The sequence below is a fragment of the Carcharodon carcharias genome, chromosome 10 (genome assembly GCF_017639515.1).
Source record: "Carcharodon carcharias isolate sCarCar2 chromosome 10, sCarCar2.pri, whole genome shotgun sequence".
Lineage (NCBI taxonomy): Eukaryota > Metazoa > Chordata > Chondrichthyes > Lamniformes > Lamnidae > Carcharodon > Carcharodon carcharias.
Window position 1 is genome coordinate 59,698,496 of NC_054476.1, and position 16,980 is coordinate 59,715,475.

The 16,980-nt window shown below is 43.2% G+C and overlaps 1 protein-coding gene across 13 annotated transcripts in view; it reads right to left on the reverse strand.

Moving 5' to 3' along the window:
• Positions 1-377: 377 nt before the first annotated feature.
• Positions 378-16,980, reverse strand: part of dagla (diacylglycerol lipase, alpha) — a 485,025-nt gene continuing 468,422 nt past the window's right edge. For 12 of the 13 annotated variants that reach the window (XM_041197351.1, XM_041197355.1, XM_041197357.1 and 9 more), the window contains one exon: positions 4,870-6,415. In XM_041197351.1, the coding sequence (XP_041053285.1) occupies positions 5,455-6,415 (961 nt within the window). In that variant the 3' untranslated portion in view covers positions 4,870-5,454. Of the gene's footprint in view, positions 424-4,869; positions 6,416-16,980 lie in introns of those variants that run through there. The other variant, XR_005944203.1, reaches the window with a different exon arrangement.

Here is a 16,980-nt window from a genome sequence, read left to right on the forward strand (position 1 = left end):
TAAGGATTAGCAGATGCATGAAGGAGGTGGAATGTAGACATGGCCGGCCTGATTTAAAGGGCACCCAGCAGCCACGATTGTGGATGCCAGCATCCTGGGAAATGGCAGAAGTTGGAACACAGTGGAGTGCCAGCATGGCAGCCACCGTGGAAGGTTAGTCCCACGATTTGTCAATGCTTCCCTGGGGGTCCTGTTAGAGGAGGAGGTCAAGTTTCTGGAGGAAGCCAGCCAGTCAGACAAAGCCGGCATGGATGCAGGTGATTTAGGAGGGAAGCAGCTGCAGTGTGGTCAGCAGGTCATGGGTGCAGTTCAGGAGCACTTCAATGACCTTCTGAGGTCTGGCAAGGTGGGTGCAATGCTATATCCAAATGACAGGCATCTAATTCTGGGGTCCAGGACACCTATGAGAAGGTCAGGCAGCAACTGTGGGAAGAAACAGAGTTAATGTTCCTGGTTGATGATCTTTCATCAAGTTCTCTGCAAACCCTGACCTACTGAGTTTTTATTTCAGATTTCCAGCATGTGCATATTTGGCTTTTTACCTATGAGCAGAGCAGCCTGAGGGCACATAATGCTCAGGAACAGCGAGGGTGTGTGAGCCCTGGTGCATTCCTGAGCCACTGACAAAATTTACACCACAAGAACTTGTGGAGGAGCTGACACGGGAGCCATATACATCACTTGTTAAGATGCTGCTGAATGTGGTGACAGAAGGCACTCAATCTTGGCTCTGCAGGAAAAGAAAGAGCGCACAAAGTGCAAGAAAGGGGTCACTCCAGTGGTGGAGTAGTGCATATATCAACAGCCATGGAGGTGGTAGTTCCAGGATGCCAGCTCGTCAGAAAGTCAGTGAGAGTGAGATAGGTATCTGCCCAAGGCAAGGTAAAAAGATCAAACCATTTCCATGGACATGGGGCTCCATCCTCGTTTGTTGGCTGCATGCCAATACATCGGCTATTGTGGGTAGCTAGAGCTCTGCAGAAGCAGCTACCAACAGAAGAGAGCTTTCCTAACCAAAGCCATTTGTTTCCCACAGGGCCAGTTGTGGGGGAGTAACTTCAGCATACATCTATGCCATCAACAGTAACTTCCAAGGATGAAACTGCAACCTTAGCATCATCACCACAGCAAACAAACGTGCCCCCCAGCAGCACAGAAATTCCCTGGTGGGGCATCATGTGAATTTAGAATGGGTGACACAGTGCCCAGCACTTCACGTGAGCAGGTGGTGGTGACAGAGGCAGAGGCAGCTCTGGATAGCCCCCTTTGGAGAATGGAGAACAGACACAGTCATGCTTAGCTGGGCAGAAATGCAGAACCTCAGAGTTAACACAAAAAGCGGATCTTTCTGGAACAGCAAAGTGAGAGTGTGCCCAAATGTCAGAGTTCCCTGATGCAAAGCAGAATCTTGGGTAGGGAATGGAGGACTCCATTCATGAGGTGTCTCGGGCATATGAGCACTTGAGTTTTTCCATTGAAAGATTAGTCCACCTCATAGAGAGCCATATGTAGCAACAGGCTGAGTGGATGCAGGTACATTGTGCATACACAGAATGCATGCCACATTCTGTAGCGCTGAAAGATCAGTTGCAATTATGCTGAAAAGATGCATTGACAGATAACCAGATGCCCCCCCACACCACCCAGTTGTTGGTTCCCTTTGATGTGCATGCATGCCCTAAAAGGGCCCAAGCAGCCAGGGATGATATCAAGGGGGCCATTCCTCATTGCCATCTTCATCATTGGCCACTCCCTTGGCCCCTCTCAGACACCATTTATATTGCCAACCCCCATGACCAAGGCTGCCCCTGAATCGTTGGTGGGACAGCTGGGATGGTGCCCAAGACACTGTGAACAGACACCATGGACATCTCACCGCCTGCAGAGAAAATCAAGCAACTTGCCTCTACTTCTACCTCAGCCACAGCGGGTAGCACCACGTAGCAGTGGCTGCAACAATAAAACACTTTGGGCCGAATTTTATGCTCCACGGGCATCCAACCCGATTGGGCGTAACATTGCGCGAGAAGATGTCAGGTGTGCGTCCCGATATTATCACGCACTCGTGCGATGTTTCGCTTGGCAGGCATGTGCAAAAGTCAGACGCATGCCTGCCAACAATTGAGAAGGCAATTAAGCCCATTGTGGCGCAATTGTCTCTGATTTTTTGTGGCCCATACAACCTTATGGTTGGTGGACAGGCAAATCAGCCAGGCAGACTTTGCATTTTTCATCAAACCTCATCCAAGGCCAGGATGAAACTTCTGTTATGAAATAAAATTAAAATAAATATCTCCGGGCAGCACTTTTATCAGCTATATTTTCAGGTGATTGATTGTGACGCATGGACATATTTTTCAGCTTTTAAAACCTTTACTTGATGATTTTCAGGTCTACAGCTCCCTGAGGCAGCTGCACGCCTTCAGCGCTCACCCATGCCTGCAATGACATCATCGCCCGCCCTCTTCCCGCCCTCATCCTGGCAGTGCTGAGCATTTCAGTGCATGTTTCATGCTGGCTGGTCATTAATTGGCCAGCCAACATGAAATTGCAGTCAGGGGCCGATTGTGGTCGGCAGTCCATTTCCTGACCGATCCCAGGCCCGATGACAAATCCAGGCCTTTGTGCTTTTCTTAACACTTCTGTTCACTGATAGAGCATCAAGGTAATTAAATGGTTGATGGTGAACCATGAATTGTGTGATCCCACTGTATTGAGGGCATTAAGGCACCAGCATGATGAAGTGGATGTGAAACACAAAAAAGTGGGTGGTCAGGGACACGAGTAGCTGGTGGCGACATGTCTTCGAGGTATTGAGGAGATGGCTCTGCATGGCAGGCATTTTGTTTGCAGCTGTTCACAGTAGGAGATGAGAGGTACGGGGCCAAATACTATTGGGTGAGCCATCCTCACAAGAACTGTGTTTGGATCATTGCGGTCTGAGCTTCCCTGCCACCTTGGCCAACGGTTTGACGTCACAGCTGGACCTTTGAAAGGCCTTGCAGAACAGAATCGCTATGCCCAACCACATAGTCATTCTCCTCCTCCTCTGAAAACATGGACCAGTCCTCCAAATCTTCAGCCTGAAGGTTGACACCTCATTGGAGGACCAGGTTGCATAGCATGCCACCACCATGCACAAAACATTGAGGGCATGTCAAGACACGGGAACCACATCTTCAGCAGCCTGATAGCCTGCTTTGTGGTGGCCCTTGTGCTGAAATGGCAGCGGTCATTGCAACTCTGAGCCTCTGTTGCAAGGTTGCACACATGTGTCAGCAGCCATTTCTTCAACTGATAACCCTTGCCCCCCCAGTCTCTCTGGTGGCATGAACAGCTGTAGCATCTGCAATTGACTTAGGATGAAGACAGCATGGCAGCTGTTAGGAAACCTTGCACACGACTGTAGAAAATGCCTGAGGTGGTTGCACACCAGCCATACACTAAGGGAGTGAAATCTGTTCATATTTATAAATGGCCCCTAGCTATTCTGCTGGGGTCTTGAGGACCACATGGGTGCAGTTGATCATATCGAGGGAATCCTGCCATGTGGCCCTCTGGGCCTTAGTGGTCCTATCATTTGGAACTCAGTGCTGTCCAATCCACTCACACTGTCACCTGCTATGATGGGCGGCTGCTTGCGAGATGCCACACAGATCCACTGCTGCCCATTGAAACAACCGAGATGAAGGTCAGCACCACCAGCATTGTCATGGCTACTGACAGGATGCACTCACGCAACCAGTGAAGCCTGAGGTTCTCCTGCACGAGGGCACACAAATCAGCAGCCATTTGTCTCAATACACATAGCTTCTGGCAGCACTGTGCTCGACCACATCTAGGAAATAGATTCTTTGGCAGTTTACCTTATGATGACTCCAGCATCTTTGTGCCCTTCCTGCCCTTGGGCATCACCTCTGCTTCCTTCTTGTGCCAAGGGGCTGCATGTGCTGCTGGCGCAGCTGCTACTCATTGCCACCTCAAAGTAGCTGAGTTCTAGGTCCAGGGATGGCCTCACTTGCCACAGCTGCGTAGAAGTGGCTGCCTGTACCCCCATGCTTACCCCACTGACCCCTGCAGGTGCACTACCCCACAATCGCCTCAGCATCTCCACATGAAACATACAGCAAGCTCTGCTCATGCAATAGCCATTGTGTGCCAATGGAAGAGCTCCTCTCTGCTCTTTCCGCCATTTCTGCAAAGTCAGGAATGGCTCCCGCTTCTCTGACTGGCTTCCCGTTGTGCAGCCAGGTCACCTTGATGGAAATGCTGCTGAACCAGTGCATTTTCCATGCATCACCTTCAAAATCTCAATTAGCCCTGCAATAAACTTTCAAGTAGCTTGGAAAAACTCAGCAGGTCTGGCAGCATCGGCGGAGAAGAAAAGAGTTGACGTTTCGAGTCCTCATGACCCTTCGACAGAACTGTCGAAGGGTCATGAGGACTCGAAAGGTCAACTCTTTTCTTCTCCGCCGATGCTGCCAGACCTGCTGAGTTTTTCCAGGTAATTCTGTTTTTGTTTTGGATTTCCAGCATCCGCAGTTTTTTTGTTTTTATCTCAAGTAGCTTGTTAACTGCCTCAATTAATGCCCCGCCACTTTCAGGCATGTTGCCACAATCCCGAGAAAACGCTTCCACCAAAATCGCTGGGAGGTGGGACCATGTTGGGAACAGGCTTGCTGCTTGGCAACATGAATTTGCTGGAATGCCGAGCTCCATACCTGTCTCTGCAGCAGGATGAAAATCCAGCCCATTAACTCGACTTTTCTCTTTCAGATTCAGAATGATCTGCTGTGCATTTCTGTTTTTAATTCTGATTTCAGGCATTTAGTTTTCTAATAATCACCAACATAATTGGAAACAATGTGGAGAGGATAGGGTTGAAATGTGCTTTTAAGTGATCCTGTACTATAATCCCTGTGTTTCTGGTACTGGTGAGTTCACTATTAATGCCACATATCACTAATGGGTCCAGTTTATTTTGCAGAGTTTCCTTCAATACTAGGTTAAAACCATAATCAAAGCCGCTAACTTTGGGGTGGTACAAGCCTGCTTTGAAACTCCATTACAAAAAAACTTATCAATCTCAAAATAAAACAATAACTTTTAGGGAAATTAATACTCTCCCTCTCATGGTAATCAATCAATCAAATGCTAGTCATCTTATTCACCTTGTTCATTACTCACACATCGATCAGGAGATTAACAAAAGACTGCATAATTTCAGTGCAGGTTAACAACATCCCCCATATTGATAGATCCTTCAATGTGACAACTGCTGGTCAGATCATGACTTCCTATTCCAACATGGTCCTTCTACTGGGTCAGTTCTATTATTATACCATTGTGGGCCCAAGTGGTTTGCACATCCTTTAAGTTTCACAATCTCTTTAAAGAAAAAGACACTTCAAAGTCAGCATGCTAATATGTTCTGTTAAGTAGTTTACAGAGGTTCTAAAGAGCTGAGATGATAACTTCTGCAGGTTTATTAGAGTTAGGTTGGTGGTCTGCTGGAGTTGAAGTTCTCAACTTTGTATCCATAGTCAGGCACTCCTGGCTGCTTACGCAGGTTGGAGTAATGTCCATCAGTTCACCTGATGAACTGAATGGAAAGGATGGGGAGACCGAAATCCCAGATGAGGTCCCAGCATCCGCTGATCCGACAAACAGACGGGGTGGTTTTGGCACTAAGTTGGGTTCAAACTGTGCCCGCATCAGGATCTCATGCTCACTTACTGACTTGGGAATTTCATTATATTCTTCTAGACTATCATCAAGTACCAAATGATAAATATCTTGGAAGGAGCTGCTTTTTCCATCCAAATTGAAAAGACTGTCTATAAACTCAGCAAACTCAAGCACTTGTGGACTTGGCACTTCTCGCAGGCTTTCTGTCCATTCTTTACTATCCTCTTCCACTGGCAACTTATCTGAAAAACTATCTGCTTCCACCTCTGTGGCTCGTTTGTTCTCCTGCTCACCAAGGTCCGCTTGAAGGGGACTAGGCAGAGAATAACAGCTGTTATGCAGTGGTTCAAGCGGTTGCACCTCCTGAGAATGCTTAGATAAACTGTCTGCAGCAAGTAACTCAGTCCGGGAACTAAGAGAAGGATTCTCCTCTGGAATTGCTGGATCAATGTAAAAACAATGTGATTCATCTTTCTCCATTACAACATGCAGACTTGGAGAACCCCTTATGCTGCGAAATCCAGAGGAGCGGCGTGAATCAAAACTGTAGATAGACTCGTTGTCAGAAAGACTTTCCATGGTGGCAAGAGGAGCCCTACGCTCCTCTATTTCAGTCACCAGCCTCTCCTTAGTGTTCATTAGAAGCAACTCAACAGAATCATTTTGGCACTGTTTCTGTTTTGTCTGATAAAGATCTTCAAAACTCAGTTCGGATTTTGATTTACTCCTGAAAAGAGAATAAACACAGTTATACAACAAATATTGAATAAAAAATTTTAAAGAAATTCACTACCTACACTCTTGATTACCTAAAAGTGTATTGGATTGCATTTGACTCAGAATAAAGTACATTGAAATTACCTTTAGGGGGAAAATAAAAGCTACAGAATCATGAAAAATATTGTTACATTAATAATGTACCATAGTGATAACACTCCATTATAAAGGAGCTGAATTCCATGGCTCTGACAATGGCTTGAAGCTGATATTTCACAGGTCCTGAGAGCAAAGTTCAGGTGTGCAGACAAAACTCCTTCTACTGTTTGTGCACATACTGGGGCCTGAGTGGCAGTTATGGGAACCTTGCTGGCAATAGAGCAAGAAAACCACTGGACATCGAGCATAAGACCACTGTCAGGTAGTAGAGCAGGGAGCGCCAGCGCAGCAGAATTGGTAGCCAGCCAAAATGAATCCAAGCAGGATGCTACAATCATCAGGAGTTTACATCAGCAATGGCAACAGAGGTGGAATGAAAGGTGGGGGTGGCGAGTGGGGTGGAGGATTGTGGGGCAAGAAGAATCACACTTTTATAGGAGGCAGCGCTGACTGCACCAGAGTGGGTTTAGGTAAGAAATGCCCAAATGTATGGATGCACATTTTTTTATCCCAGAAATGATAGCAGAGTAGGGTAGCATAAATCTTCAGAGCAGTGAACATTAGTTTGTACCTTACAGCTCGAATGGAAAAGCTGCTAATATCTCAACAATAATTCAGTTTTACAAATAGTCATTGGCACTACAGGACTTGAGTATTGCTGAAAAAAGAGACATGTTGAAGCTTTTCATCTTGCACTCATCAGGGCACTTTGCAAGAATACCAATATAAGGGGAAAACAACAATTTATACTGCACTCAAATTTACTTTTGAAATGGAGCAGTCAAATGAACTCCCCTTCCTTGACATACTGGTTGAGAGATCTGCCAGCGGGTTCTCTGCCACGATTTATCACAAGCCTACCTTCTGGTCAATATACACGTTGGGGTTCCGCATGCCATAAGATTGGTCTTATCAGCAAACTCAGAAATAGGGCCTGAGCGATTTACCTACCATGCAAGCTTTGTTTTGAAATAGCATGCATCAAAGGTGTCCTGCAGGATAATGGCTACCCTGATCAGATCATTTTGTGCTGTATATCACGCAAACTCATGAATAGGCCTATGGCCGTCACTTTCGGCCCTGAAAAGTACCCAGTCTAGCTCATATTACCCTGGAAGGGCAAGATATCTCAGAAATATGATGAACAGGTGAAGCTAGTTGTTTATGTTGCTACTATGCAATAGCAACATGAGTGGTATTTGCCAGTAAAAGGATGCTTCCGTCAAGCCAAAAGGACATTCTGCTTATCACACAAACAAGTAATGTGGTATATGAATTTCAAAGCGATGCTTGGTATGTATGTAGTATGTGCATCCCAAAGACTGGTGGATCATATCAAACAGCATGTTCCAGCAGCTTTTCGCAAAGGGCAGGGTCTAGACCTTATCCAACTAGCCTGTGCTTGCAAAACTCAAAACACAGTGTTCAACGTTAGATGTGATTCCACGATTGGACAGCATTTGCTAAATAATCCTCAGTGTGCTAAGAATTACATTGACAACCAGTTTGTCAGTTGGGCTCACAGTGTGGCACATTTGCATGTATTAGAAGCTACATATAGTGTACAGGACCCTGTTCTTTGCAGACAGAAAGAACATTTACCTATATTGCGCCTGTTTCGGCTAAACAAAATAAGTGACTGCCATTTGTTGATTTATTCCTCAGGGCGATGCCTTGACCAATAGGGTCAAGCTGCCTGGTTTAAATTTCAAACAATGCTGGGTAGTCAACTGTCAGCCACCATCACTGGGCATTCCCCATGGCAATGCCACTTGCCAACCAATCAGCACTCTCTTCACATACAGTATAAATTGTTGTTTTTCCCTTTTATTGGTATTCTTGCAAAGTGTCCTGACGAGTGCAAGAAAAAAGGCTTAAATATGTCTCTTTTTTCAGCAATACTCAAATTCAGTTTTGTCTAAATAAAACAAAGTGGCTGTATCATGAAATAAAACAAATGGCAGGATGTTTCAATTCTGGCTATTTTCAGTTCTGGGATAAGAGCAACACACTGCTGGTGAACTGGAAATTGTATCAATCATCTTGAGGGTCTATAAAAGACACCAAACCAATCAACCAAAGATTAGATGTTTGTTAAAAATCGTAGGAAATAATTTTCTGAAAAAATCCATGAATCTCTTGTGATCTTAGAGTACTGTGTTGTTTTAGTATCCTGTTGTGTCAAAATATACATATATATTTTCATCTGACAACTTTTTATTTCCCACCTTTGATGACTATGATACAATTTGGTGGGCATCCCATATATTCTCCAAAAACTCATCTAAATTGATTAGAAACTACTTACTGAACATGAATAAAATGTGAGTTTCAGCTCATAAGAGAATCAATCTGCTTTGAAACTGCTGCCTAGCCATGAACGTGCCAATGAATGTTAGGGGAAAAGCTCAAACAATAATGACAATTTTCTCTAAGTTAATTGCAACGTAATAACATTGTTGCTACGTAGAATCATAGAATGGTTATAGCATAGAAGGGCATTCAGCCTGCTGTGTTTGTGCTGGCTCTCTCCTAAAGCAACTCAGTTAGTGCCACTTTCCACCTCTTCCCCATAGCCATGCAAGTTTTTCTCTACAGATAAATATCCAATTCTCTTCTGAAATCCATGATTGAAACTGCCTTCATCACATTCTCAGGCAGTGCATTCCAGATCCTAACCACTCACTGCAACAAAAAGGTTTTCCTCATGATGCCTTTGGTTCTTTTGCCATTCACCTTAAAATTGGTGTCCTCTGGTTCCCAACCTGTCTGCCAATGGGAACAGTTTCTCCCTATTTACTCTCTCCAAAGCCCTAGTAATTTTGAACACCTCTATCAGGTCTCCACTCAACCTTCTCTTCTCTAAGGAGAGCAACCCTAGATTCTCCGGTTAATCCTTCTAACTGAAGTCCCTCATTCCTGGAACCATTCTTTTAAAAATTTTCTGCACCTTCTCTACTGTCTTCACATCCTTCCTAAAGTGCAGTGCCCAAAGTTGGATACAATACTCCAGTTGAAGCCAATCCAATGTTTTATAAAGGCTCACCGTAATCTCCTTTGCTTTTCTAAACTATACCTTTATTCATAAAGCCTAGTATCCCATTTGCCTTATTAATCATTTTCTCAACCTGCCCTGCCACCTTCAACAAACACATACATATCCCCAGGCCCCTCTGCTCCTGCATCCTCTTTAGAATTGTATCCTTTATTTTATATTGCCTCTCTTCATTCTTGCTACCAAAATGTATTCATACTTTTTTCCACTAATTTCAGCTGTCACATATCTGCCCATTCCACTAGCGTAAGTCCTCTTGAAGGCTATATTTATCCTCCTCACTGTGCACAATACTCCCAAGTTTTGTGTCATCTGCAAATTTGGAATTGTGCCCTGTACACCCAAGTCTAGGTCATTAATTAAGAAAAGGGCCCTAATACCTTCCTCCAGATGGAAAAACAACTGTTCACCACTGTTTCCTGTCATTCAACAAACCTCATATCCATGCTGCCAATCTCCCTTATTCCATGGCCTTCAACTTTGCTGACAAGCCTCTTATGTACACTTTACTCAACACCTTTTGGAAGTTCACGTACACCACATCAACTGCATCAACCTCACCAATTTTCTCTGTTGCCTCATCAAGAGAGTTGAACATAATTTGTCTTTAACAAATCTGATCTGGTTTCCTTAAACAATTCACATTTATCCAAGTGATTGTTGATTTTGTCCTGGATTATAATTTCTAAAAGCTTTCTCTTCACTAAAGTTAAATTGACTAGCTTGTGGTTGCTGGCCTTATTCCTACACCCTGTTTTGAACAAGGGCGTAACATTTGCAATTCTCCACTCTAGAACCATACATATATTTAAGGAGGATTCCAAGGTTATGGCCAGTGCCTTTGCAATTTCTACCCTTACTTCCCTCAGTACCCTTGGATGCATCTAATCTGGTACTGGTGACTTATCAACTTTAAGTACTGCCAGCCTTTTAAACCTCCTCTTTCAATTTTCAGCCCAGTGTCTCAACTACTTTTTATTTTGCTATAACTCTGGCAGCATTTCCTCCTTGGTAAGATGGATGCAAACTACTCATTTAGTACCTCAGCCATGCACTCTGCCTCCATGCCTAAATTCTCTTTTTGGTGCATAACTGGCCCCATTTTTCCTTTTACCACCATTTTCCTATCTAAATGCCCATTGAAGACTTTCAGATTTGCTTTTACATTAACTGCCAGTCTCTTCTTGTACTCTCTCTTTGATTCTCTGATTTCTTTTATTATTTCTGAATTTTCTATATTTAAGCCTGTTGCACACTCATATTATCAACCTGACATTTGCCATAGGCATCCTTTTTCTGCTTCATCTTACTCTCTAACTTTTTCATCAGCTAGGGAGCTCTGGCTTTGTTTGCCTTCTACCTTCCTCCTTCATGGGAATGTACCCAAACCATCTCCTCTTTAAAGGTAGCTCATTATTCAGTTACAGTTTTGCTTGTCAATCTTATAATCAAATTCACTGAAACAGATCATTTCTCACCCCACTGAAGTTGGCCACCACTCCCCACCCTACGCCCCCTTGTCTTTTTCCATAGCCAACCTAAACCTTCTGGTACTATGATCACCTGCTGACACTTGACTTACCTCATTTCCCAGATTGACTTCTTCCTTGTTAGACTGGAAACTTACTGATCTAGAAAATTCTCCTGAACACACTTCAGAAACTCTTCCCCCTCTCTGTCCTTCACACTATAATTATCCTAATAAAGACTGGAATAGTAAAAGTCCAATCTAACTGCTCTATATTTTTGCACCTATCTGTAATTTCCTTGCAAGTGTGTTCCTCTATATCTTTCCCACAAGTTGGTAGTCTGTAGAACACATTCATAGTGTAATGGTATCTCTACTGTTTATTAGCTCTAATCAAATAAATCTTACCCTTGACTTCTCAATGGCAAGCTCTCTCTCCAGCACTGTAATATTACCATTCATCAATACTGTCACCCCTCCTCCCTTCTTTCCCTCCTTGTCTTTTCTGAACACCTTGAAGCCAGGAGTATTTAGTACCTAATTCTGCCCTTTTTTGAGCCAGGTCTCTGTTATTGCCATTACATCATATTCCTACTTGGCTATCTGCGCCTGCTCACCAAACCTATTTACCACTCTCTGTGTGCTCACATACATGCACAGTAAACGTAATTTAGACCATACTGTATTCCCGTTTGTTCTGACCCACTTATGCCTTCCTATATCTTACCACACTGCTATTTGTCTCTCCAAGTTCTTTATGCACCTTGTTTGTCCTCTCTAATTTTACCTCCTGGTTTTCAACAAGCCAAGTTACTTTAAACCCTCCCCAATAGCACTAGCAAACCACCCGCAAGGACACTGGTCCTGGCTGTGTTCAGGTGCAACCCATCTGGCCTGCATAGGTTTCATCTTCGTCAGAAACAGTGCCAATGTCCCAGGAATCCAAAGCCCTCCCTCTTGCACCATCTCTCCAGCCACATATTCATCTGCTCGATCCTCCTATTTCTATACTCATTCACACATGGCAACAGGAGTGATCTGGATATTACTACCTTTGAGGTAGTACTTGCTAGTTTATTTCCTAACTCCCTAAACTCTGCCTGCAGAATCTCATCGCTCTTTTGACCTATCACGTTAGTACTGATATAGACCATGACTGCTGCCTGTTCACCCTCTATCCTAAGGATGCTCTGCAGCGGCTCAGTGACATCTTTGATCCTGGCATCATGGAGACAACATATCATCCTGGGTTCACATCTGCAGCCACAGAAATGCCTGTCTGTTTCTCTAGCTACAGAATCCTCCATCACTATTGCTTTCCCATCTTCCTCCTGCCCCCCCTTTATAGCTAACACAACCATGTTGCTGTGAGCTTGGATCTGGCTGCACTCCCCAGGAAACCATCACTTCCATCAGTATTCAGAACTGAATACTGTTGGAGAGCGAGATGCACTTATGGGACCTTTGCACTGTTTGCTTGGTTCTCCTTGACTGCCCAGTAGTCATGCATTCCCTCCCTGCCTGAATAACCTTAAACTGCTGGGTGACAACATCCAGAAATGTGCTGTCCAAGTAGCTCTCAATGCTTTCTAGTGACGCCAGTTGCCGCTCAATCTCTGAAATTTGGAGCATGAACTGCTGCAGTTGACGCTTCCAACACATGAGGCTGTCCAGTACATGAAAAGCGCCCTGGAGTTCCCACATAGAACAGGATATGCAATCGATGTGGCTGAGATGCCATGTCATGCCTCTATTTATTGAGCATTTAACTGACTGGACAGAAATAAACTTAAGACTTAGTTTTATGATGCTTACTGTTTTTATAATGATAATGCAATAAGATTGACATTGAATTAGTTCATTGTAGACTGCAAACGAGGCTTCCAGTGCAATGGATTTCCTCTTTAGATCGGTTCATCGCATTCATGACAATTCAGGTTGGTGACCTATTCTCCAGGTTTTGCCAATGGTTCTCTATCATGAGCTTCTGGTACATGAGTGAACCTGCTATGAAACCACTTATTTTTTAAAATTCACTTCCCTATTGTGTAAGTGATAACTTTAATGACAACCTGAATTAGATTAGGAACTCACTGTGTGAAGAAACAAGTGGTTTTTAAAGTTCTAAACCACATGTCTTGATTAAATAAAATCTAAATCAGTGTTTACACACATACACATCAATGTAGAAGAAAAGCAGAATTCTTTCACCCTAGAAATGCATGGTCAAAGAAATGTGGGAAGACCATCAATAGATATGTTCATGCAAGTCAAACATTTTGAAATAATTATTCCATAAAATTTAATCAACTACAGTGAGAAATTACCTGAATCACTCATATTGTTGGACAGTACAGTACATACAATATTTATCAGAACACAAGAGGCCTATTTCCACAAGTAACATTGCCTAATGCCACCCATACCTCAGCTCATCTGCTGCAGAAATCCCCATCCATGCCTTTGTTGCCTCTAGACTTACCAATTCCAATTTTAAAATTCTCATCCTTGTTTTTAAACCTCCCCCCCACCATGGCCTCAGCCTTCTCTACCTCTATAATCTCCTCCAACTCCATATCCCTCTGAGATACCTGTACTTCTTTAATTTTGGCTTCATGAGCATCCATGATTTTAATTGCTCCACTACTGGTGGTCATTTCTTCAGCTGCCAGGAACTTAAGCTCTGGAATTCCTTCTTTAACCCTCTCTGTCTCTCTTTCCCTGTTTAAGACGCTCCTTATAACTGACCACTTTGATTAAGCTTTTTGTCATCTGCCCAAATATTGCCTATGTGCCTTAGTGGCAAATTCTGCTTTATAATGCTCTGGTGAAGCACCTGGGGACATTTTATTACGTTAAAGTTGCAATGTAAATACAACTTGTTATTGAACGTACTAAGGAATTCTGGTTTCTATATTTTTGTGGACACATGTCTATGCTAAAGAAAATCACATGATTGACACTGTCCTGAACTTAAGGTCCTGATTTAGAAAAAGCAGCAATATGATAACTAACTACGTACTGTCATTTAAGAGATGCTTCTAAACCTTCAACTCCAAGTTGTTTTATTTTGCATTTCATTTTTCTATTGAGATGTCTCTTTCCTAAACCCTCCTCCTTTCATTTAGTGTTGCTTTTCCAACTTGGCGAATTACCTTTGTTTTGCAGTTTATAGCTTGCTTCCCATTTGCAATGACTCAGTTCCTCCCTCTGCTAGTATACTGGATCTGTTGGGGTGCACTTCTCAACACCAAAGCCACTACTCTGTTGGTCACCTGGATCAACTTAATGCTGTCCATGGTTAATTCTCCACACCTTCCCCAGTCTCCATTTACCATGGGAAAATCTTGAGCAGTGTGACCAATGATATTCTGTCGCTCCTGGGATCATTCACCCTATGCAGCTGTCTCCAAACCTGAAGATTAGTTCATTGGTGCTCCAAGCTAAAACCATCTTCTATTTACAAATCAACTTCATCCGAACATGGATTTTAAACTTGGGCTATATTACTGTCTCCTCTATTTTATCACCAGGGCATATCTATTATAATCTTTGCCATACCTATGCAACTTGAATTTCTTTTGTATCCGATCACGTGCTCTTTTTATTATTCCGGATCCTAATTTAAGACATCCATCTCCCCTTTTACCCCTCTAGACTAATCTCTCCTGTTTCCTCCCTTTCCTGTCGCATAGCCATACATCTTTTCATTTCTCCCCTCAGGTACTCTGTCCGTTAACCCTACTCCCCATTCGTCTACCTTTCTATTCTTCTGCCAATGTCTCAGGCTTGACTCCCTCTTGGATAAGCACACAGTTTCTCTCTATGCTTCTCTCTGTTTTCCAAGGCTTTTTGAAGCACTCAGCACTGCTTCCTTACAATAACTCCAACAACTCCAACTGCCCAAGCCACCCCTCTAGCTGCTCTTCCCACCCAGTGTAACCACCCCCCCACCACCCTTGGGCTAATATTGTGAATCTCCTTCTTACCCAGCACACCATTGACTCTGCTAGTGGAACAACAATCACTGTTTCTCTCTGCATCTCCACAATATACCCCCACAAATGTCCATCCACTTGTCACCAGTCCCATGCTAGCCATGACTTTATTGTTGCATTGGCATCATGGCCTTGATATAATCCTGGGTCATGAGTGATAACAACTACCTTATTATTGAAGCATTCAATTCAATCCCCCACCTTCGCCACTGAACCAGTCTGTTTGCAACCTCAGCATCATATTTAAACCTGAGCTGAACTTCCAACCCAATTTTATCTACATCACAAATGTTGCCTTGTTTCACCTGCATAACATTGCCCACCTGTTTTTCTGCCTTAGCCCATCTGCTGCTGGAAACCCCATCCATGACTGTTCCAATGTGCTACTGGCAGGCTTCTATCTTCCACCTTCTATAGATCTGAGCTAATCCAAATCTATGCTACTCATATTGTAACCCATACCAAGTGCCACTCAGCTCACTGACATACACTGCTTCTTGGTCCATGAATGCCTTGATTTCAAACTTCTCATCCTCATGTTCAAATCCTTTCCTATAACTTCCTCCAGCCCTACAACCCGCCATATGAATTTATGATTTCCTCCAACTACGTCATTGTGTATCCTCACCTTTCTCTGCCCCTCTAACTGCGTTGGGCCTTCAGCCATTTAGGCCCCAAGTTCTGGAATTCCCTTCAATAAACTTACTTATCTTTCCATCCCCTTTAATTCCCTACTTAAAACATATCAAGGCTTTAGTTACCTGCCCTATTGGTGCTTTCTGTGGCTCAGTGACAATTGTTGTCTTACTATGCTCCTGTGAAGTATCGTGGGGTGCTTTTCTACATTAAAGGCACCATACAAATCCACTACCACCAAGGGCAAGGGCAGCAGGCGCATGGGAACATATTCTCCAAGTCACCACTTTGACTCAGAAGTATATCATCATTCTTTCATCGTCGTTGCTAAACAGCACTGTGAGTGTACCTTCACCACATGGACAGCAGCAGTTCAAGAAAGCATCTCACCATCACCCTCTTAAGGGCAATTAGGGATGGACAATAAACGCAAGCCTTGTCAGCGATGCTCACATCCTGTGAATAAAATAAATCATGCAAGTTGTTTTTTTTTAGCAGCAAGTTAATCTTCTGGTTAGAACTGAAGAGTAACTTGGTTAGAGAAAATCAGCAGCAAGTGGGTCAGTTGACAAAACTGCAGAGTACACTGGTTAAAGACAGTTAGCAGGGAGTAGGTCAGTTGTCAGGGCTGGACTGAACATGTTTGTGCAAAGTGTACAGTTGTTGAATACATTACTTAGTTGATATCGAGACAAAACAGGAGTTGTATTAAAAAGATTGATGAGCAGACACCATTACTGACATAAAAAGGGATTTATTTTCAGTGGTTTAGCGGCTAATAATTTGCATATTAAATTCCTTAAGTAGTATCAGTCGTAGTCACAATATTGCCAGAGGTGAAAGTGAAAAAGTAAGAAATCTTATGTGGAAAAAGTAACTTGATGGTTACAATCTCTGAGGTATATCTCCACAGCTGATTTATATAATTTAAACAAGTTATGATAATGGAGTTTGCAGTGACCGGTACAGTGCAACAGCATTTAAGTGCTTGAATGTCTTTACACGTGCATTATCCAATTTATAGTGAATGCAAACTAGCAATATTTCACATATCAACATACAAGTTAAAATCGAATTGTACTATTATGTTAAATTTAACCCAACATATGTGCTTTCATAATATTGAAAATCAAGTTATGACAGTTACTTGTGATAAATATTCTGGATTCATACTAAATGTCATTTGACACTATATTATTGTAATTACTGAGGTGAAACTTTATGATGGCATTTAATTGTACAGTTGTAGATGTAGCTAT